Genomic DNA, 23,693 nt, shown 5'->3' on the forward strand with positions numbered 1-23,693 from the left:
ATCATCAGTATCCAGGCAAAAGTACCTGACAAGTTTTCAGAGTTACAGACAAGTGAAACCTCAGAGAAAATGGGGGAAATCTCCAATGCTGTGTTAAACCTGAAAACTGGGCTTAGATTTGACCTGTGTTCTCCTACACTGAGTACTTAATGTCAGGTTTCCTAGAATAATCCTAATATTCTAGGATAAGTATGTTCTCTAAAACAAAGTAAAAAACAAAAACTTTTTTTGTTTTATGTGTACTGATGTTTTGCTTATATTTATGTCTGTTCACCTTATGAATGCCTGGTGCCAGCAGAGGCTAGAAGTTGGCATCTGACACCCTGGAACTGGTGTTACTTGTCTTATTAATTGCCACATGAGCACTGGAAATAAAACCCAGGTCCTCTGGCAGACTCCATGGATAACTTTTATGAGTTAGGTCTACCAATAATAATCACAATAGCAAGTTAGAGTTTAAGGTCATACTTGGGTGTGCAAACTTATAAACACAGTCTCCAGGATACATAGGATTTTGGAATGAATTCAAGGTTGTCTTCAGCTATTGAGTTCAGTACCTGCAGCTGCCAGTGGCCAGGGATTACTGGGTCCCTGAAAGGATATATGAGGTTTTGGATGGAAAAGGCTGAGAGAGAAATAATGAGCCAAGACAAAGTTCTGATCAAGGCCAATGTTTACTTATGAGTCTGAGGTTATAAAGGGGGGAACATATCCCCCACCACACCAGTATCTCATTGCTTCATCAGGATTGCTACTTTGTCAGAATAGTGTCAGGAAAACTGGTTCAGCCTCTCAGCAGGTAGTGGCTTCTTGGACAAAAGCTGTAGATGTGGCAGGACAATAGACTTTACCTAGATTGGAAGACTCCACACTAGGTGGGCTTGCTGGCTGTGGCAAGCCAGGGCTGAGAAGCCTGCTCAAGACTGGGGGAAGGATACAGTTCCCTTTTTATTTATTAAAAACAGATGGACTGGGCCATAAAATTTACTTATCCTCCTTGGTCTTGCCTGGAAATTATGGTGGCTGGCAGCCATGCCTGTCTTAGGACTGAATCTAATTGGCCTTTTTCTAACAAAACTCTGAGTACATGTGCAGCTTGTTTGTGTTTATTTGCACAAACATGACATTTTAGTGTTTATTAAGAAAAAAACAGAGCCTTTGGGACATGCCTCTGTTTTCGGTTGAAATAAAAACTATAGACCTGTGGCCTGTCTTTGGCTGCTGAACCTCATTTCACACCTTTTTCCCAATCAAACCAAAGTTACAATATGTTCTCAATGTATTTCTTCATAGGGATGAATCACTGCCATCTGCACTTTGCTGAAGGAGAATGTGTTTGGAGGTAACCAATCCACTTGAAATGCAAAGTCAAAGTTGAAAGCAACAGGAATAAGGGTGTCTGTGGGGATGTCCCAGTCACTCAGTTCAGTTGCAAATTATCAGCTATTAGACCCAAGTCTGGCCTCCTGGTGTGGGGGAGGTAGCTTTGAGAATCAACAGAAAAAGTGTTACTTCTCATGTGGAGGCTATGTTCCAAGTTAAGTCTGCTGGCCAATAAAGATTTTAAACTATCTTCATAATAGGAATCTCCAATATGGGATTTATTTCTAAACCAGTCCATGATTGAGTCAGGACAACTGGTCACATTAAAGGAAAGAGAAGAGTTATTATAACTCCACTTTGTGATGAATCTATCTAAATCAGTTTCCACAGTCTCTATATTCTCTGTCCCACAATGTTTAAAAGCTTGAAGCAAGGCGATTTAGCATGTGTAATCTGGGACAAAAGCAAGCAAAGTTGGGTCAAGAACATATGCCCAATACAGCTTTCTTCTCACTTTCTCAGGACACTCAGCAAGCTCACAAGTAAGCATTATTCTTTTGGGGAACAGGTAGAAACAGAGGACACTGAAAACAAGTCTTCAAAATTTTCTTATTCAAATGGAAAGAGTCTTCTTTAGTCTCAGTGTAAGCTGGAAAATAGAAATGTCATAAAATACAATTTATTTTGCAAAAAGTGTCTCAGATCAGCATGGAGGCATGATTATAACCCCAGCAATCAAGAAACTGAGAGAGGAGTCTGCTTGAGTTGTGGTGGGTAATTTTGGAGACCAAAGAACATCTTAGCAATCAATTTCTAAGTCCTTAATGGTTCAGATTAATGAAAGACACTAAGCCCATTATTTGCTACAACACATATGGTCCGACTCCAGAAATTAATGTGGCCATGTCTCTTACCTAATCTAGCTCAATCATGAATAAGAAACAAATTAGTGCAAAGAATTTTTATATCTCATACATTCTTAGCCAAAGTGGAATTGCTATGTTATAAAGAGCCGTCTATACATTCTATTAACTCTGTGATGGAAACAAATTCAGCCCTGCCTATTTTCGTCATGTTAAACCCCTTCAAGAATGTTTCTACTTTTGAGAGTCTGTCTGCCTAGTGGGATATTTGAAAAGCTCCTCACAGGTAGAGACAACAAAAGAGATAAAAAGAACATTGGATCAAAATGTAAATACTCACACATAAAGAAAATAGTAGGGTGGTTTCTGTTCTGAGTCTCCAATAAAAAGACATTATTCATTTAAAAAATGTAATAAATTAAAAGTTGCTTGAATAGGAGGTGTAACCAGGGTAGTGGAGAGGAAGGACAGGAGAATTTAATGAAATCCCACTTTCAGTACAGCACTAGGTTAAGTACTTAATATGCAGTCTCTGTCTTAAAAGAAATCAAAATAACAAATATTCACAGGAAACTTATTTTATCATGCAACACAATGGTTAAATAGCATAGCTGCTCACCAGGAGAACTGCTGGAAGACTCAACAAATTGTTTTTATGTCTCCCTAAGGAGCCATTTTTAATGAATTGTAAGTCTTGTCCTTCCCTTTGCTATTCTAGTTTCCATTGCTCAATCTATGCTTTGAGAGATACCCACTGCCAAAGGACAAAGTCTGTGTTGGTGCCAATTCTTGCCTACAGTTAGAAAATTGTCACCACAGCAATTTCTTCTTAAAATACAAGACCCAGGATGAACTGCAGTCAAGCTCCTGGCTTCATCCTCATGGGACTGTCTAGTGACCCAGAGAAAAGGCAGCCCCTCTTTAGCATCTTTCTTGCTCTCTACTTGCTGGGAATTTTAGGGAACCTACTACTTCTCTTAGCTATTGGCACTGATGTCCACCTCCACACCCCCATGTATTTCTTCCTCAGTCAGCTCTCACTCGTGGATCTTTGCTTCATCACCACCACAGCCCCTAAAATGCTGGAGGCTCTGTGCACTGGAGATGGATCAATCTCATTCTCTGGATGCCTGACTCAGTTTTACTTCTTTGCTGTTTTGGCAGACATGGATAATCTGCTTCTAGCAGTCATGGCTATTGACCGCTATGCTGCTATCTGCCACCCACTGTTCTACCCACTTCTAATGACTCCTTGGAGATGCGAAGTTCTTGCCAGTGGGTCATGGGGAATAGCTCATTGTGTGTCTCTGTTCTGTACCTTATTGCTCTCTCAGTTATATTATCATACCAATCAAGGGATACCTCATTTTTTCTGTGATTCTAGGCCGCTCTTACTGCTTTCCTGCTCAGACACTCACCTCACTGAGGTCCTGATGATGGCTTTGTTTGGAGTTTTGGGAATGAGTTCAGTTCTTTGCATTGTAAGTTCTTATGGTTGTATTTTTTATGCTGTGGCTAGGGTTCCATCAGCACAGGGCAAAAGGAAAGCATTTTCCACATGCAGTTCCCACCTCTCTGTACTTCTCCTTTTCTACAGCACAGCCTTTGTTACCTATCTGAAGCCCCCATCTAGTTCTAATTCCTCTGAGGAGGTGGTAGTTGCTATCATGTATACTCTGGTAACTCCCACTCTGAATCCCTTCATTTACAGTCTGAGAAACAAGGATGTTAAGAGTTCATTGAGAAGAATCATAAACATGGAATAGTCCCAGTAATAGGACCATCTGTCAGGAAGAATCCCACCCCACATCATGCAAAGTGAGCCAGTTAACACAATGGCTCATGGGAAAATTACAGGATTACTATGGCTTAAGAACCACATTGAACACAAATCTGGCAATATCTGTGAAGATGTCTCTGGAGAATTCCACTGAGGAGAAAAGATCCACATTGAATGTCAATGGCACCATCACTTCCATAGAATTATCCTGGAATGATAAAGGGAATAATGAAAAAAAAAAACAGGCTTTCTATCATTATTCATCTATTTTTGCTTGTTGATCACAGATGCAATGTAACCCCATCTTCCTTCTGCGCTTTTCTCATCCTGATGTCTTGTATTCTTCAAAGCATGAGTAAAATCAATCTTTCATTCTTAAATTGCTTGCAGGTGTTTTGCCACAGCAACAAGACAAGTAACTGTCCCGAACCACAGGACAGGATCACAAACCTAGAGAGAAATAGGATAAAGAAAGAGACGGAGACCATGCATGCTTGTCATTTCCTTTAGTCTCATTTACTAAAGGAAAATGCTCAGGTTTTATACAATACAGTGAGGGGTTAGGGAGTAATCAAAAGAAAGCTCAGTGAAGGACAAATGGGGAGGCTAATTGGGAGTTTGAAACTTTTGTGATTTATCTCAGTTACTTGGCATCACTACTCCAGAACTTTGGACAGCTAATCTCAAAGCCCAGTTTCTGTTAAGAGCCCAAGGTGACAGCTCCGGGCAGCTCTGGAACATAGGAAGACTCCCTCAGTCCTTGATGTTTGCTTAGGGCCAGAATCTTGCTGGTTCCCACAAAATGGCCTTGCAGAGAGAGAGGGGGCAACTGGCTCCAAACAAAGAACTATATGGCTTTCAGCTGCATGCTGTAAAAATGCCTGGGCTGTGAGATGCCTGGGTTGTAAGATGCCTGGGTTTTCTCAACCTGGTCTCCAACAATTAACAAATGAAATGATCTATAGGAAAAAAAATACTATGTTGGGTTTGTTATACTCTGTCTTCTTATGTTCATATTCCTGATGCATGAATATCTACTGCTATCACTACAATCATATGATAATATTAGAATTCCTATCAGTGACTTAGAAACAACAGCCCCCTCATATCTTAAAAGGTTTTACTGCATCTCCTGTTTGGGAGATATAGTGAATTTAAATATTTTGGTATTTCTCTAATATCCTTCCTTCAGCTGAACCTGGAAACCACTGACAAATCCTGTTAAAGAGAACTTTAGAGTTCACAGAAGTTAAATCACAAGTAAGAGGTCAGGAAGCTGATGAGTCTAACAATAACCCAGGTCAATAGAAGCAAGATGAGAAAGAATTTAATTTTATTCCATCTTTTAATGGAGAGTATATTATAGGTTTCCTTTTAAAATAATTTATTGCTGTTGATTGTGTGTGTGTGTGTGTGTGTGTGTTTATGTGTGTGTGTGTGTAGAGTTGCTTATGACCCATCATTTTGTGGGAAAGCAAATTTTGTGGGACCATCAAGTTCCATGCTCAGTCCTAATCTACGAAAGAACACTACTAATGTCATACCACAATATTATAGATGAGCACTGTTCTAGATTTATGTTTATATTATGTTTATATTTATGTTTGTATAATTTTGTTTTCATTAGTCATTAGCACCAGTGCTGTATACAGCAACAGGCTACAGAATGGCAGTTCAGGACACATCTTTACAGTTTGATGATCATCTCAATGCACTATGTTGAATTCTGTGAGCAAGTCACAGTAATACCCCTAATCTTTTATACAAACATGAGAAAATTGTTTAACTACTATCTTCCCCCCTGAGCACAGTTCAGGATTCCTAAAGTTGAATTTTTAAAAAGTACATAATTACCCCATCTCGAGCCCATTGTGAGAGACTTTTCTATCAAGACACTGACAGTCACATAGAAAATCTTCCCTGACCTACTTCTTAGGTCATATTTCAGTTGGTTTAGAGTAGAGAAGCCTTCTTAGTGCTTGCTGTGCCTCCTGATTCCTCAAGGTGTAGATGACAGGTTAAAGATGGGGTGACCACTGTGTAGAGCAGGGCAATGACCTTAGAGAGGAGTGTGCAAAATAAGGACAGCAGTGCACACAGTGTACCAGACCGTGTGAGATCCATAGAATGAGGAAACCAAAACCAGGCAAGAGGAGAATGTGGAGAAGGTCTTGGTCCATCTGGCCCCAGAGGGAATTCTCAGCACAGTCACCACAATCTGAGCATAGGACATCAGAATCAGCCCAGAGAATACAGATAGGAAGGCAACAAAGAGAGCAAATGAAGTCATCTGGGCCACTCAGGTATCTGAGAAAGCCAGGACCATCAAAGGTAAAAGTGAGCAATTAGGTTGGAACCAAAGAGGTTTTCTTCTATCCCTGAAACTGAACTTACACATGGATTGAGTTGCTTCCTGGGTGCTGACATTCAAAACTGGCTCCATTCCACTAGAACAGTCAGTGAACATAACTGCTGAGCCATCTCTCCAGACCCACTTCCTTAAACAAAAATACTACTTCTTCAGCTCTCATGATTCCTCAAACTTGTTCCTTGTATAAACTTCTTGTTTAACCATGTTCATAATTCTGATATTTCAAAACCCCTAAATATAATTCTATCCAGTACTTGTATCATATAATTATAACTCCATAATCTCACCAGTCAAACATATTCCCCTTCATTTGTAACTTGCAACATTCTTCAAATGCCTATCAGATTTATTCATCAACCACAGACTGTGACCTTCAAAAACCATTGCCAGCTACTACAAGTGAACTGACAATTTTGCTGGGATCTCATAATCACTGTCTCATAGCCATTTGTACTTCAAACACCTCTAGAATCTTGCACCTTCTCCTCCTCTTTTTCCTCCTCCTCCTTCATTTTCTTTCCAAGACAGGACTTCTCTGTGTAGTCTTTCCAAGACAGGACTTCTTCTCCTCTGCCTCCTGAGTGCTGGGATTACAGGTATGCAATGCCACCAACTGGACAGGGACTACTACCTGAATCCTTCTCATATAGTTGTGATACACTGGGGGTTGGGGACAAAGCCAAGGTGATATGGGTCAAGAGGCCCTATTCATCTCTTCTGAAAAGGAGCCTCTGATATCCTGGGAAAGGAGTGGAAAGTGAGGGAACTGATCCCCAGGTCTCAGTCCTGACCTTCCTCTGAGCTCCTTCTCACCCTTGATTTTGTTAACTTTCTCTTCCTTACCCTATTTCAGGGCAAGAGGCTCTGTTAGCACCTCATGGTGCACATAGCATGTGTATCTCTGCTCCTCTCCAGAAGGCACCACCACAGCTGCCCACTTCTGGAAGGTTCCACCCGCTACAGGCCTGGTCTCCACAAGGTCCAAGTCCTGGGTCGGGTCCTCTCCATCCCTCTGCCAGGTCAGGGTGATATCAGCATGGTAGAAGCCCAAGGTCCAGCACCTCCAGGTAACATCACTTTCGGGTCTACCCGGATGGGCCAAATGTGCCTTTGGGAGATCTGGGTGGGGAAAAGTTGGAAAATTCAAGCATTTTTCATTCATTTGGAGAGTCATTGTAGATCATGTGAGCATCCTCTGAATGAACAGAATCAGGGTTAAAGGAGGGATGCAAGCACCATACGGGAGCCTGGATTCAGGGACCTAGGATGATGCATTCCTTAGAATGTTCTAAAATCATGGTTAGTGCACTGGATAGGTTTATGTCAACTTGACACAAGCTAAAGTTATATGAGAGTAGGGAATCTCCGTTAACAAAATGACTCCATAAGATCAAACTGTAGGCAAGACTAGAGGTCATTTTCTTAATTAGTGATTGATGCTGTGGGGGATCATTGTGGGTGATTCCATCGCTGGGGCTTGAGGTCCTGGGTTCTATAAGAAAGCAGGCTGAGAAAGCCATAGGGTGCAAGCCAGGAAGCAGCACCCCTCCATGCCATGTAGATCAGTTATTTGACTTTCTGCCCTGACGTCATTCAATGACAAACAGTGCTGGAAGAGAAAGCCAAATCAACCCTTTCTTCCCCTTGCTTTTGGTCATGGCGTTTCTTTGTAGCAATAGAAGCCCTAAGAGAAAATCTAGTAGGGCACTTCACATTTCCCATCTCTAGTCCTGATTAGGTTGAGCAGAGATTCTCACAGTATCAGTGGACTGTGATCTCCAAGACATTGGAGGTGGGCAGAGAACCAGGCCTGAAAGAGGCCATGGTTCACAATGAGCTGCAGACTGAAACGAAGTGCTTGGTTGCTTGTCTCAGAGTGTTTTCTCCTTCCATTCTGGGACATCTTCAATGTTCTGGAAGTCAGGTCAGCACTGGGGTCAGTCACTATCTGATGTTAGATCAGGAAAGCCAGTAGCACTCTTCCTCCTCCTTCTGCAGAATTCCAGCTGATCTGGTATTCCCTCCCTCCCCAGACATCAAGAGCCTCACTTGTATGTTTGAAGGGGTTATCTTTGCTTATTAAAGTGGTCCCTAGTTGTTCCTCATACCTGCTCGCTAAAGAGTCTCCTTGCCATTCCACAGGAATCTGTGGAGCATCTCCACGCACTCTCCCTCCACATAGGTCCTGAAGTATTCTGCTGTGTCTGCTGAATCTAACTTGCTCTTCCTGATCTGAGACACCATGTCCATTGCAGTCCAGGAGCTCAGGACTTCAATCACCGTGATGTAATCCGAGCCATCATAGGCAGCCTGATAGTGGGCTCCAAGAAGCTGCATGTCTGGCCCTACCTCGCAGGAAACCATCCACTGCAGGATGTGAAAGCCTATCCACAACCAGGGTGTCAGCCTGGGCCACCTCACCCTGCTCCACCCACCAGCAGGATTTGGACCTAAACTGAAAGTGTAGCCTGTTAAAGGATTCTGAGAGCTCTGAAGCCCAACTCCAAACATCTAACCTGGTACCAAGGGCAGTAGAGAGACATAACAGAAGGAGTGTGACCCAGGCCTGGGTCACTCACCACCTTCACTCTGGTTGTAGTAGTATAGCAGGGTCCAAAGGTTTGCTCTGACACTTTGTGCAATGTTCTTGACCTTGTGTTTCAGCTCCTTCCAGTACTCTGGTCTTTCCTTCTCCATCCAAGGTGCACGTGGATCCATCCTCGGAATCTCCTCAAAGCTATCACAGCGCTGAAACTTCATGTTGTCAATGTAGCCCACAGAAATACACTGGTGCTTCCAAAGGCATGACAGGGCAGTGTGGAAATAGTGGAAATAGTGTAGTGAATGTAAGTCTGTCGGTGGAGCAGGGTAATATCAGGACCCTTCCCTGATAACCCCTGGCCAATGCTCAAACAGTGGGTTTGGGGTGGGGCAGGCAGCAAAGCTCAGGACCCAGTGGAGAAGGGATCCTGAACATCTGGTCCCGACATCCTTGGTCCTCCCTTTAGAGGTTATTTCCTCCCAGACCCCTGACCTCAACAGTAGCTCTTTGGTTAACAGCCAAAGCAACCAGCACGATCTGCAGGATAGCACAGTTGCTTGAGGACCCCACCCTTCCTATGGTAACACTGCTTAGATTCTTTAAGTACCTGCCACACAATTATAATAAGAACTGCAGAAGCATCATCAGTATCCAGGCAAAAGTACCTGACAAGTTTTCAGAGTTACAGACAAGTGAAACCTCAGAGAAAATGGGGGAAATCTCCAATGCTGTGTTAAACCTGAAAACTGGGCTTAGATTTGACCTGTGTTCTCCTACACTGAGTACTTAATGTCAGGTTTCCTAGAATAATCCTAATATTCTAGGATAAGTATGTTCTCTAAAACAAAGTAAAAAACAAAAACTTTTTTTGTTTTATGTGTACTGATGTTTTGCTTATATTTATGTCTGTTCACCTTATGAATGCCTGGTGCCAGCAGAGGCTAGAAGTTGGCATCTGACACCCTGGAACTGGTGTTACTTGTCTTATTAATTGCCACATGAGCACTGGAAATAAAACCCAGGTCCTCTGGCAGACTCCATGGATAACTTTTATGAGTTAGGTCTACCAACAATAATCACAATTGGAAGTTAGAGTTTAAGGTCATACTTGGCTGTGCGCACTTACAAACACAGTCTCCAGGACACATAGGATTTTGGAATGAGTTCAAGGTTGTCTTCAGCTAGGGAGTTCAGTACCTGCAGCTGCCAGTGGCCAGGGGTTACTGGGTTCCTGAAAGGATATATGGGGTTCTGGATGGGAAAGGCTGAGAGAGAAATAATGAGCCAAGACAAAGTTCTGATCAAGGCCAATGTTTACTTATGCAAATGAGGTTATAAAGGGGGGAACATATCCCCCACCAGACCAGGATCTCATTCCTTTGTCAGGATTGCTACTTTGTCAGGATAGTGTCAGGATAACTGGTTCAGCCTCTCAGCAGGTAGTGGCTTCTTGGAGGAAAGCTGTAGATGAGGCAGGACAATAGACTTTACCTAGGTTGGAAGAATCCACACTAGTAGGGTTTGCTGGCTGTGGCAAGCCAGGGCTGAGAAGCCTGCTCAAGGCTGGGAGACGGGTATAGTTCCTCCCTTTTTATTTATTAAAAACAGCTGGACTGGGGCATAAAATTTACTTAACCTCCTTGGTACTTCCTGGATATTATACTGGATGGCAGCCATGCCTGTCTTAGGACTGAATCTAATTGGCCTTTTTCTAACCCATCTCTGAGTACACATGCAGCTTGTTTGTGTTTATTTGCACAAACATGAAATTTTAGTGTTTATTAAGAAAAACCACAGCCTTTGGCACATGCCTCTGTCTTCGGTTGAAATAAAAACTATAGACCTGTGGCCTGTCTTTGGCTGCTGGCCCTCATTGCACACCTTTTTCCCAATCAAACCAAAGCCACAATATGTTCTCAGTGTATTTCTTCATAGTGATGAATCACTGCCATCTAAGCTTTGCTGAAGGCAAACCTGTATGGAGGTAACCAATCCACTTGAAACACAAAGTCAAAGTTGAAAGCAACAGGATTAAGGTTGTCTGTGGGGATGTCCCAGTCACTCAGTTCCATTGCAAATTATCAGCGATTAGATCCAAGACTGTCCTCCTGGCGTGGGGGAGGTAACTTTGAGAATCAACAGAAAAACTGTTACTTCTAATGTGGAGGCTATGCTCCAAGTTAACTCTGCTGGCTTGTACAGATTTTAAGCTATCTTCATAATAGGAATCTCCAATATTGGATTTATTTCTAGACCAGTCCATGATTGAGTCAGAACAACTGGTCACATTAAAAAAAGAGAAGAGTTATTATAACTCCTCTTCTTGATGAATCTATCTAAATCAGTTTCCACAGTCTCTATGTTCTCTGTCCCACAATGTTTAAAAGCTTGAAGCAAGGCCATTAAGCTTGTCTAATCTGGGACAAAAGCAAGCAAAGGTGGGTCAAGAACATATGCCCAGTACAGATTTCTTCTCACCTTTCTCAGGACACTCAGCAAGCTCACAAGTAAACACTATTCTTTTGTGTTAGTTAAGTCACACCATTATGTGGAACAGGTAGAAACTGAGGACACTGAGAACAAGTTTTCAAAATTTGACATGTACTTTCTCTAAAAATACCAAATTATTATCTCAAGACATTACTATTTTGATGATGTAAAGAATGAGATGATATGAACAATTATTTTTGTGTAAAGCCTATAATCTCACTGGGATATAAAACTGGGGTGGCATTACCTTAAAAGTTCTTCTCCGGGCATCTAGGGTGAATTCTTAAGTGTCCAAAGATAGTCCTTTCAAGGAACAGTATTTTTTCTTAACTTGAGTTGTATGTGCTTAAACAATTGCAAAGTTGAGAATTAGCAGTATCTAAAAAAGAAAATTTTCAAACAATTGTAAGCCATATATATATATATATATATATATATATATATATATATATATATATATATATATCTCCAGTATACAAATGAAAGCTTGATTTTTCAACATTTCAAAACACTGGCTACAGAACAAAATTTAATTATCTTTGCTGAAGTAGGAAGAATTCAAAGAATAAACATGCGATCCAATCACATAAACATCTCTTCCATAGTAGGGCTATTTATAAATACAGTAGGTGTATTCTTTATCAGATGCGTGCATGTATAAATTGAGAGAAAATACAAAAACATGCATAGAAGCAATTTTTAACAACTTATCTTTTAGATAATGATTATCAATTTTGCCTAAAATGTTTGCAATGCAATAGGACAAATATCAATGTTCTGCATAAACCAATTTAATTTTTGTTCAAAACGAGGAACAGAAACCTGTCAGGTTTTTAAGACCTTTTTTTTCCTAATATAACTTCGTGACTTTATCTTATAATTCTTTATTAACAACACAACAACTTCATAATAGGATATTAAAACTTTACTTGGAGATGAAGAAACATGATTCTACATTAATGTTCTCTTTTGCCAAAGAATTGCTGTGGGCATATTGAGTAACAATAACTAAAATACATAGCTCATATTGAATTACCATTGATTACAGTTGCTAAAAATTGATTACAGAAGCTTCCTCTACTTTCTGCAAAGCCTTTTGTTTTTCACCAGTTAATTTGTATCTCCCTTGATAACAAAAGTGTAACACTTGGGAGGCAGAGTCAAGCAGATTGCTGAGTTTGATGCCAGTCCGGTCTACAGAGTAAGTTCCAGGACAGCCAGAGCTATACAGAGATAACCTATTTAAAAAACCAAAAGAAAAAAAATAAAACAAAAAACAAAAGCAACAAATACTTAAGCCCTCCTGTTGTGAGCTTAAGGTGAGGTCTTAGACAATTAATATCTCCTAGAAGCTTTTGAAAATAATTTAATGTAAGCAAATCATCATTTGTTTCTTAAATTTACTTCACCATAGTTTTTCTAGGATACAACTGAGACCCTAAAGATTAAAAAGATATTGCCTCTGAATCTTTTCTGTAGCAACAACTACTCCCCAGAACTTTAAAGCTAATTGTATAAAGGAAAGATTCGAAGTAAATTTAACTTCAGAGCTATTAGATAATAAAATGCTTTCTGTAAGAAACAATATACACTGAAAGATTCAAAGTCTTAGCTTCTTGTATTGAAACAGAGACAAAAAAAAAAAAAAAACATTCTTATATAATGTAAGGCTATTAGCCATACCTAGAGGCAAAACTTTCCAACAGTCACAAGCTCACTAGAAGCAAACCCTTTATAATTATCAGGATGCAAAGGAAAAAACAACCTTCTAAATATATAATAATGCTATATGGTGTAGGCAGGCCACTTTGCAAGTTCCTTTAAAGTTTGCCTTTACAAGTTCCACAGCCTCATAGATCTTTCATAAATCTGAAGTTTAAACCTTATTTTGAAAAACACCTGGATAGATCTGTAATAATGTTGTTTTGGCTTAAAAATAATTCCCTGGAGGCAAGGAGAGGCAGGGCCCCAAAAACTTCCCTAGACAGGATTTGCAAAACAAAAGAAATGTCACATAAGCCTCACTGAGATTGCTCTGATCTTTACATTAAGTAAAATGTAAATATTTCTAAATCTGAGTATACTGTCTGAGTCCCGGCCCAAAGACTATGCCTCCTGCTCTGAGGACATATTCCAGGGGAAGAATTCGACTGCCTATGCCTCTAATTTTTGGACAGCCTTTCTTAAGATGATTTATACTTAAAACATTCCTAATAATCTTAGTGATTACTCTTATAATCATCCTAATTAAAGATATATGGCTAAGTTACAAATCTTAAGCTTGCGATCAAACTACAAACATCATTCAATGGAACACTGACAATTTTAACCATAATTTTTAAGTTTGTTTGCAATATTAGAATATATTCATAACTTTTGGAAAGCAAAACCCAACTTTAAACATTATATTCTCTTTAAAATCAATACCAGAAACATCAATTTCACATTACAAGGTTTGACTGCCAATTCATACATATGAATGCACGGCAGTGCAACTTTTAATGCTTCATTAAAGAGACACTGTTTTAAATCATATCTCTTATAAGTGATGTAATATAATGTAATTCTTATCTCTAGTTTCTAGGATAAGAATTACATAAAATATTATCCTAGTTAGAAGTATCCTTATAGGCCTAGTTTCCTGGGCTGGTTCATGCCATGTGCTGTTGTCTAAAATGATTCCAACCCTGAGTTACCAGTTTTAAGCTAACTTTCTTGTTACCAATGTTACACCTTTTTAATTACACCCAATAACTTATGAGCCAATACTCTATGACAAATATATACAGAGCATATTTACACCATTAAGACAAGTCAGAAACCAAATGAAGCAGCTACATGAATCTTATAAATTTGGACCAATCAAAGAATTTTACTTTTCCTACCTATAATTTCAAGAGGAAAAACACTTTATCATTTGCTGAACCCAATAATCACAATTGCAGAGAATTTTCTAGGAAAAAACAACTATCAGCTTGTTTGCCTGCTGTGCTTGACTCCTGGCTAAGGTGCTGGGCAACTTTAATCAGCCTCTGCTGTGCAAACTGAGACTGAATTAAGAGATGGGTAGGCAGCAGATAAAGTTTTTACCATTTTTTTTTCTTTTCAACATGAAACACAGAACAACAGTCATTCAGATAATGAAACAAAAACAGACACGAATTGACACATGGACAGATTAATGCACCAAACACAGACAATGGTAGAGAACTTGATGTAACCAGAACTAAGGGTGTCTCCTGCAGGAACCAGAGAGAAAGCAGGCTCTCTCCTGATTTCCCTCTGTCACTGGGAGAGCTCCGAAATCCATTTTCCTTCTCTCTTGATCTCTCATGTCATTTGTATATCTAGCATCTCTCTCTTTCTTTCTTTCTTTTTTATTTTTGTTTTTCACTCATTTTATTTTGTTTTATTGTTTTAAGCCCTACTCCTCCCACCTGGTGCAGTTCTTGACTGCAGACAAATGCCTGTTTAGAATTTTCCAATCCCATTTTCCATTGTCAACCCCTAGTTTATACCAATGCTGGGCCAAGGCTGACTCAGTCTAGCCTGTATCCTTTCTGCACCCTTGCGAGCAACAGCCTACAAAAGATGAAATGTTTAGTGCTAACATTAATGCTGCATTTTGCTTACCTTGCAGGGATACATCTTCTTCTCTTTTCTATGGAGCCCCACCAAGACAGTGTACCTGCCGTCCTTCTTTGTGCTTTCAGGCCACTCCTCTAGTGCCACCTGTACCTACCAGAGGCCAGGGGTTACGGGGTTCCTGAAAGGAAAGATGGGGTTATGGATGTGAAAGACTGCGAGAGAAATAATAAGCAAAGTTCTGATCAAGACCAATGTTTACTTATGACTTTGAGCTTATAAAGGGGCCTGGGGGAGGGGCCATCCCCCACCATGCCAGGATCTCATTACTTTGTCAGGATCACTGCTTTGTCAGGATAGTGTCAGAAAAACAGGCTCAGCCTCTCAGCAGATAATGCTGTCTTGGAGGAAAGCTGCACATGTGGCAGGACAATAGACTTTACCTAGGTCAGAAGACTCCACCCTAGGTGGGCTAGTCAGCTGTGGCAAGTCAGGGCTGAGCCATCCTGCTCAAGGCTGGGGAAAGGGTACAAGTACCACAGTGAGCTGAGGAGCTCTGGTGAGAAATATTCCAAGAGGTCTTATGGTCAAATCTTTTAGTTATTAGGAGTGGAAAACCCTGGGTTTTTCTTCTCTGCAAACTCTAAAGTCCTCCCATCCCACTGGGGATCTAAGCAAGAGTTCTTGGAATCAGTCTAGGCAAAGGAAACTGACTTGGATGCAGATTCATTACCACAGTTGGCAATTTGGGAAATAGCTCTGGCAGGTAGAAAACAAGGACATACTATTAAAACAAAAACATTGAGATAAAGTCTAATGCATCTAAAATTGATTTTAGAGGTCTGATAAACAGCTATAGACTATATGATTACTCAAATTGCACTCAGAAATAATATTAGTCACAAATGAAATATTTAGATGGTTTACAGTCTTTCAATAGACCCACTTGCTACTTCTGCCCTGTGTGTATATAAACAGCAGTCCCCACAGGTAAATTAGCCAAACTCTCACCCCTTTTGCTCAATCTCCATGTTGTTTTGTCTTGTTTTGTATTTTGAGGCAGGGTTTCTCAGCCCAAACTGTCCTGGACTTGATTGGTAGATGAGGCTGGAGGCTGGCCTTGAACTCACAGAGAACCTCCTGCCTCTGCCTCCTGAGTGCTGGGATCAAAGCTGTACAATACCATGCCTGGCTCAGACTCTATGACTGATCACAAATGATCCACAGGGTCAGTAGAACTCAGCTTAAAGCACATCATTTTAATTTGCAGTATATTACTCTAAGTTTCATGACTTTCTGCATCCACTGTATGTTGGATTTCTCAAGGGAAACTTATGGATAAAGTGTAGATGCAAACTGTGATAAAAGGAAAACATGATCTCATGAGGTTTGTTAGCAAACACTGAAGAGGTAATAAAAAACTGATTCTGAGACCAGTAAAAACATAAAGGGCAGGTAAAAATAGTTGGTATTGTTTTAGATTCTAGGGTTACAGTATTTAAAAAATTAGAAAGCATTTTTGTTTCTTCTTAGAACTTGGATTTAAGTTGAAGATATGTAATAAGTCTCAATACACCAAATTAAGATACAGTCTATTGATAACAACTGAGCAAGAAAGGGTTACAAGTGTGTGTGTGTATGTGTGTGTTTACATGACATAGAAAAACACAGAAAGTTTAGGACAAAAACAAGGGAATAATCCATGTAGATATAGCAAGTGTAAGAATATTCACCCAGTGGAGAACTGGTGCTGACTTGGAGGTCAGTGTGGTTGAGACCGAAAGTTGAACAGCACAGAGACATGCCACAGCAACAAGGCAAATATCAAATAAAATGACCTACTGGAAATAATACTGTTTTGGGTTGCATATTCTTTAATTTGTCTGCTTATACTCCTATTCCTGATGCATGAATATCTATTACAATCTGTTACAGTAAACTTCCAACTCCAATAAACCCATGCAAAAGCACACAACTCAGTTTTCATATTTATAAGCTGTAGATTGGGCAGATCTATCACTACACTAATCTTTTGCCCAGTTATTAGATCCCTTGCTACTTGAGGCTTCTCCAGGCCATATGGTTCTGCTCCATTCTCCTCCTTTCTTCCTCCATCATCCCCTACCCTTCCTCTACTCACTAAGACCTCCAGCCCCACCTTTCTCTTCTACTGCCCAAGCACAGGCTCCAACCTTTATTTGACCAGTTAGAAAGAAGAGAAATTTCACATGAAATCATCAGAGTAGGTGATCCAGTCCTCCTTGGGACAAACCCTCTTGAGGGAACAAGATTAACATCAAAATACAGCACCAGGGCAACACAACCTTTCCCCCCTTTTTGTCCAATTAAAAGGCAGTAGAGTTTGGGTATACAATGAGCAACTAGGACATTGTCTCAGATTTTCCTTGGCTTGTTGCCAAGTGATAGAGAATTCTTTCTTTAAACCTTTGCTGTTAACATGGTGTGTGTGTGTGTGTGTGTGTGTGTGTGTGTGTGTGTGTGTGTGTGTGTGTTTTATGGAATTCTGAAGCCTGTTACACTTCCTATCAAAAACTGGTCAATTTCATCATTACCATGTGCCAGAGTGCCTGGCATACCTGTATGGGATCTTTTCTGTGTTATATATACTGAATGACTCCTATTGCTGATCATTTGTCATAGCTGAGTAAATCATGAAATTAATTCAGAATCATCCCGAATAAGTTCAGCAGGCACTATGTGTAAAACAACACTTTCTGCATATTGAGAGTTACTATATTAAAAGACTACTGCTACAAAAAAAAAAAAAATAGAAAGGAAATATGACAATACTTTGAGAATTGCATATAATTCAGATTTTTGAACCAACTAAAAAGGACTCTCAGCTATCTTACATCTTCTAACTTGTATTCTGCCTTTCCTGACTTATTAGCATTTGTGTAAAGTGTAGGAGCTCCAGAAATTAGAATTATTTTTATTATATGAGGAAGAATCCAATTAGTTCTTTATACGAACTGAAGTCACTTGCTTCTAGAGTGTCTGTTATTAATCTCTCACAAAATATTACTTCATGCTCTTTGCAAATGCTCATCTTGTGTCCATAATGAAGCAATCTCTGCATTAGAAAAAGGTGCCACAATATGTGCTGGATACATTCCAGCTAATTGTCAAAGTCTCATTTTTTCTTTTAGTATTAATTCAGAGACCTTCTCTATGTATGTTTTTAATTTCTTACTCTGTTGATAAGCTAAAAAAAAAAATTCTAAGATAAATCTTCACTCTGTATGGGAATTACAGTAGGGGAATGGATGGAAGGTAAAAATAACTAAGATCCCAGACAACGTTTGGATCAATAGGATCCAGATGTGTATCCAGCAATTTCCTTTCTACCAGTTATTCTTTCTCAGCCTCAACTGATAATTTCATCAGGCTATTTAAATCTTTATCGCCTTGCAAGGTTTGAAATAAGTTGCTTAGCTCATGAGTAGCCAAGCCAATAGCGGGCCCCAGCCAATTAATATCTTCCAGTAACTTCTGAAAATCATTAAGAGTCCTTAATTGGTTTCTTCTGATTTGTCTCTTTTGTGGTCTAACCTTTTTCAAACTTATTCTATAACCTAGATAATTATTGAAACTCTCTCTTTGTATTTTTTCAGTGGCAATTTGCAATCCCCAGCAAGGCAAGGTTTTGTCTTACTTTGTTTTTATTTTTTTACTTCATCAAACATTATTTCCAGAATATTTACATCTAATCAGCCAAAAGGATATCATCCATAGAATGATAAATAATGGATTGTGGAAATTGTTACAAATCATCTCCAATGGGTGTTGTACTAAATATTGACACAAGTTAGGGCTATTTAACATTCTCTGTGACAAGACTTTCCAATGATATCTTTTTATTGGACAAGTTATATTGAAGGCAGGTACTAAGAAAGCAAACCTTTCCTTATTACATACATGTAGAGGAATTATGAAAAAAAGTGATCTTTTAGATCAATCACTATGGTAGGCCATTCCTTAGGCAACAAGGAAGGCAATGGGATTCCAGACTGAAAGGAACCCATTGGCTGAATAATCCTATTAATAACTCTGAGATGTGTCAACATCCTCCATTTGCCAGACTTTTCTAATGATAAATACTGGAGAATTCCAAGGGGTGATATACTCATCCATATGCTGAGCCTCCAGCTGCTCCTAGACTAGTTGTTCTAGCATCTTCACTTTCTCTTTTGTCATAAACCATTGATCAATCACCTTAGGGGTAAGGCTATTGGTGTCTTATCAGCAATGGCTCCTTGAGGTAAAGGTATATTGTCAGCCCCTGCTATATCTTATTTATGGACATCCTGGACAGTCTGTACCTGTCTTTGATAATGTTCCTTAACTAAATTGATGTTTTTATTAGGAGACTGATCAGATTTGTGACCAGCCTCTGAAACTGAGGGGATATTAATTTGTGTTTTCCACTGTTATATCAGATCTCTTCCCCATAAGTTAATGACTTTATCAGCCACATATGGCCTTAATATTCCTATCTGACCTTCAGGTACTNTANATTTAAGCCATCTTGTGCTTTGTTTTATTTGGGATAAAGTCCCAACTCCTTGAAATTTGATGTCTATTTCTTTAAGTGGACAACTTGCAGGCCAAGGTTTTGGAGAGATAATGGTGACATCTGCTCCAGTGTTGACCATTCTTTCAATCTCAATATTGTTTACTAGTATTCTTAGCTTGGGCCTTTGATACTCTATAGAAATTTGCCTAAATATTCTTTTTTGGCTCCCTATAATGTTTTTTCAGATGTCTATAAAATTTGACTCAGCCTTTTTATTGGTCTCAAAACATCTGTTTTTATAGCAATGGTGTTTAATTGTCCTGAGGAAGACAATACTCCTGCTTGGCATTGAGGCCTACAAAGGCCTCACTGAGAGTTTTTTTGGTAAGGTGTTGCCTGTTTGACTATTCCTGTTCTACATTCCCTAGCCAAATGTCAGACTTTGCCACATCTATTACATATTCCAGAAGGCATAGTCTCCCTCTGGGGATTAATTTTATTTTCCCTGCAATTTATTCTGAGATTACACTGCTCACCACAATTAAAACATTTGAAATTTTGGGTCGTCTCAAGGCCTCTATTGATGTTAACCTTGCCCTCCATGGTCTTATTATTCCTTATGCTCAGAATTCTAATTTTTAAAGGCTAAAGATGTGATTGTTGCCTTTCTTACTGATGGATCTAATATACTTTCTACAGCAGAAGTCAACCTTTGCAAAACGTCAAGGAACACTTCCTGCGTACCTTGCATTACTTGAGGAAATGGTTCAAGTCTTTTCCCTGGTTCTGTGAGTTTTTCCCAGGCATTTAAGGCTACCAAGTGACACAATGCCAGGGTTCTTCATCAGAAATCTCTCTACCCCTGGTTCTGTTCTGTCATGCTTTCTCCTTCATCTCTTCTCTCCACCATGAAAACCATTCTAAATGTAACACAGGTTCTACTATTGCTTTTGCCACATCCTTAAAGTGTTGGGAGATTATCAGTCACTACACTCACGTGATAACTCTTATAATTCCTAACAGAAGCTTAGTAACAACAGCCCCTTGATTTCCTTATAGGTTTCACTGCATCTCCTATTCTGAAGATCTAGTAAATTTAAATAGTCCTGTCTTTTTCGAATATCTTTCCTCCAGCTGAACTTGAAAGCCACTGACAAATCATATTAAAGGTAGCTTATAGTTCACAGAAGTTATATCACAAATAAGAGGTCAGGAAGCTGGTGAATCTAACAATAACCCTGGTCAATAGAAGCAAGATGAGAAATAATATAATTTTATACTATCTTTTAATGGAGAGTATATACAGGATTCCTTTTAAAATAATTTCTTCTTGTTTTGGTTGTTTTTGTTTATGTATATGTATGACACTTGTAAAGTTCCTTATGACATATCATTTTGTAGGAAAGCAAATTGCAAGTTCAACCATCAAGTTTGCATGCCCAAGCCAAATAAACACAATAGGAAAGAACCCTTGAAATGTCATATACAGTAATATAGATGAATATCGGTCTAGATTTGTGTTTCTATTGGTATCTTGTTTCTATAATTTTGTTTTCATTAGATATTAGCACCAGTGCTGCATATACATCTTTTCATCAGTATTCACTCTTGGGGAAACCATGGGCAAATCTCTCTGACAAAATCTAAACATTTCTTCAAATCATTTTTTAAACCTAGTTTCTTGCATCTTGAGGGATCCTTTAAGCCTTGACACAAAAGGTGACTGCTTAGTAAATGCTTGTCCCATGTCTTACCATAGTTATCCTAAGATCTGCCTCAAGCTTTACTCTCTAGACTGTCTCATGCGACCCCCTGGGGACCCTGTTCAGGCAACAGTATGTTCTGAAATGATGGACAGTCGACAGGGACTTGGAGGGGGGGGGGAACCTGGAAGAGAATGGGGAAAAAATGCAAAGAACAGACAGCAAGTCAAGAGGACTGATCAAGCTGACAAATTGTTATTTTTCCCACACAGGTTATATACTCATAGGAGCAGGAAGGAGGGTGGAGTTGGGTTGCTTCATCTCTGGGTAATGCAGCTGTTCCCAGGAACAGGTTATTGACTGCATAAACAGTTCAACAGGAAGATCAAAACAGAATGAGTTATTAGGCACCTGTCCACAAGATTTATAGCTATTTGTTCTCTGCTGACTTCAAGATCTATGTCTATTTGTACTCAGCTAGGCTAGTACTTTCCAACAGAGGCCAAGACTTTGGGCTGACAAGCACTTAAGGCAGTTAAGGGTCAAATAAGGACACTTCCAAGAGCTATTAGTTAATAGGTCCTGATATGGGGGAAGGCTTTTAAAGGTAGTATGTAGAGAGGTAATTTTACCTCATAAGTCATATAATGTAGGTATACATGAAAGCAGGAGGTGAAAGGGACTGGAAAGGGAGATATTTTGAGGGATGTGAGACAAGTGGGACAAAAATGAGGAGATGTTAAGGTACAGACTGTGTAGTTGTCTCTATGGAGTCTACTTTGGACACTAGGGAGGCGAGGTTGCATTTGGGATATATTATGTGAAAAGAAACTAAAGAAAAAGATAGTTGAAGAAGACATCTGATTAAGAGAGAATCTCAACTATGTACATTTTACCAGAATTAATTTGTTGAAAATGGCTATATTTCCTACAGAAATTCCATGTCCATATTTTGCACTTTTCTCATCAAAGGCCCCGTGATATTTTTAGCACAGATAAAAGGAAGGAATTTCATGTGGAGTTTGAAAAGACACTGAAGAGCCATGAATGGGAAGAAAGAACAATGTTGGAGGCATTACAATATTTGGTCCCAACTGCTCTGTAGGGAAATTGTGACAAGGAAGTTTCTAGTACAAAAACAGAGACATAGACTAGTGAAATAGAATAGAGGCTACAGGAATAAACCCAAGCACCCAGAAATATTTGGTTTTCTTCTTTTTACACACATGTATACATGCTTGAATTTGGAAGGCACATGTGTCTTTGTGTTTGTTCATTTAATTGTGGAGGGTTGAAATTCCCACTGGGCGTTATCTCTAATCACTCATCACTTTATTGAGGCAAGACCTTTCCCTGAACAAGAGCTCTCTGATATGGCTACTCAAGCTAGCCAATTTTCCCCAGGAATCTTCAATCTTTGCCTCTTGAGTCCTGGTATTTCAGGTGCTACTCTTCGATTCTGGCTTTTAGGTGGGTCTTGGGATTAAAAACTATGTTGCTCATGCTTGCAAAGTAAGTACCCCATCCACTGGGCTATTTCTTCCACTAACATTGAAGATATAAAGACAGATGCTGGAGAAAAGAGAGACTGTTTAACGGTAATGCTAAGGAAACATGATATACTTTCACAGAACATAGACAGATCTTGAGTCTGTCACAGTGGTACATCTCTGTCATTACAACACTTAGGAGATGAAGACAGGAGAATAGAAATGCTGACTTAGGGTTTTACTGCTGTCAGCTGACACCATGAACAAGGCAAATCATATAAAGGACAACAATGAATTGGGATTGGTTTATGGTGCAGAGGTTCAGTCCATTATCATCAAGGTGGGAGAATGGCAGCATCTAGGCAGCCATGTTGCAGGAAGAGCTGAGAGTTCTACATCTTTATCTAAAGGCTGCTAGCAGAATATTGACTTTCAGGAAACTAAGGTGAAGGTCTTAAAGCCCACACCCACAGTAAAATGCCTACTGCACAAATGCCACACCTACTCAAACAGGGCCACACCTTCTAATAGTACCACTCCCTGGGACAAACATATACAAACCATCACAAATGGGGAAGACTATTAAATAGCACAAGTCAAAACAATGTATCTGCCATCAATTAAAAGAAACTTTATGACCACTTTTCCCATTAAGTGAATAGTGCATTTCAAGGAAATTTATATATGTGAGGGAGTGAACTCAAAAATCTAAAGAGGTAACAGGGAATTGACTCTTGATGGACATGGCCACCTAGACCTCCATTGTTCATGTACCTGAAACTAAGGAACAAACAAAGGGAAAAACTACTAGGAGCACAGAGGAATTGTGCAAGCACATTTTCCCCAGTGGCAGATGAAGAAAAGTACCCTATGTATTTTCACATCTAACCTGCTCAGCCTGAGGGACAAGCTCCTGAGGACTTTCATGTCTAGATCTCATTCTTGTTAGAGTGCTTTCAGAATTTCAGGACAATAGACAGGTATCTACAAATGAAGACTGGAATCCAAT

At 39.6% G+C, this 23,693-nt stretch overlaps 2 protein-coding genes across 2 annotated transcripts; one reads left to right on the forward strand and one right to left on the reverse strand.

Annotated features, from left to right (window-relative positions):
• Nucleotides 1–3,034: 3,034 nt before the first annotated feature.
• On the forward strand, nucleotides 3,035–3,952 carry LOC110314993 (olfactory receptor 1361-like). The gene has a single exon (XM_021189166.1). It carries the CDS (start codon nucleotides 3,035–3,037, stop codon nucleotides 3,950–3,952), a length of 918 nt encoding a protein of 305 aa, XP_021044825.1.
• Nucleotides 3,953–7,181: 3,229 nt separating this feature from the next.
• On the reverse strand, nucleotides 7,182–23,624 carry LOC110314994 (H-2 class I histocompatibility antigen, alpha chain-like). The gene is given in 6 exon segments (XM_021189167.1): nucleotides 7,182–7,456; nucleotides 8,446–8,721; nucleotides 8,917–9,189; nucleotides 14,888–14,951; nucleotides 15,003–15,107; nucleotides 23,574–23,624. Coding segments are annotated over 6 exon segments (1,044 nt in total).
• Nucleotides 23,625–23,693: the final 69 nt, after the last annotated feature.

Source organism: Mus pahari, unplaced genomic scaffold, assembly GCF_900095145.1.
Source record: "Mus pahari unplaced genomic scaffold, PAHARI_EIJ_v1.1 scaffold_9031_1, whole genome shotgun sequence".
Classification (NCBI taxonomy): Eukaryota; Metazoa; Chordata; class Mammalia; order Rodentia; family Muridae; genus Mus; species Mus pahari.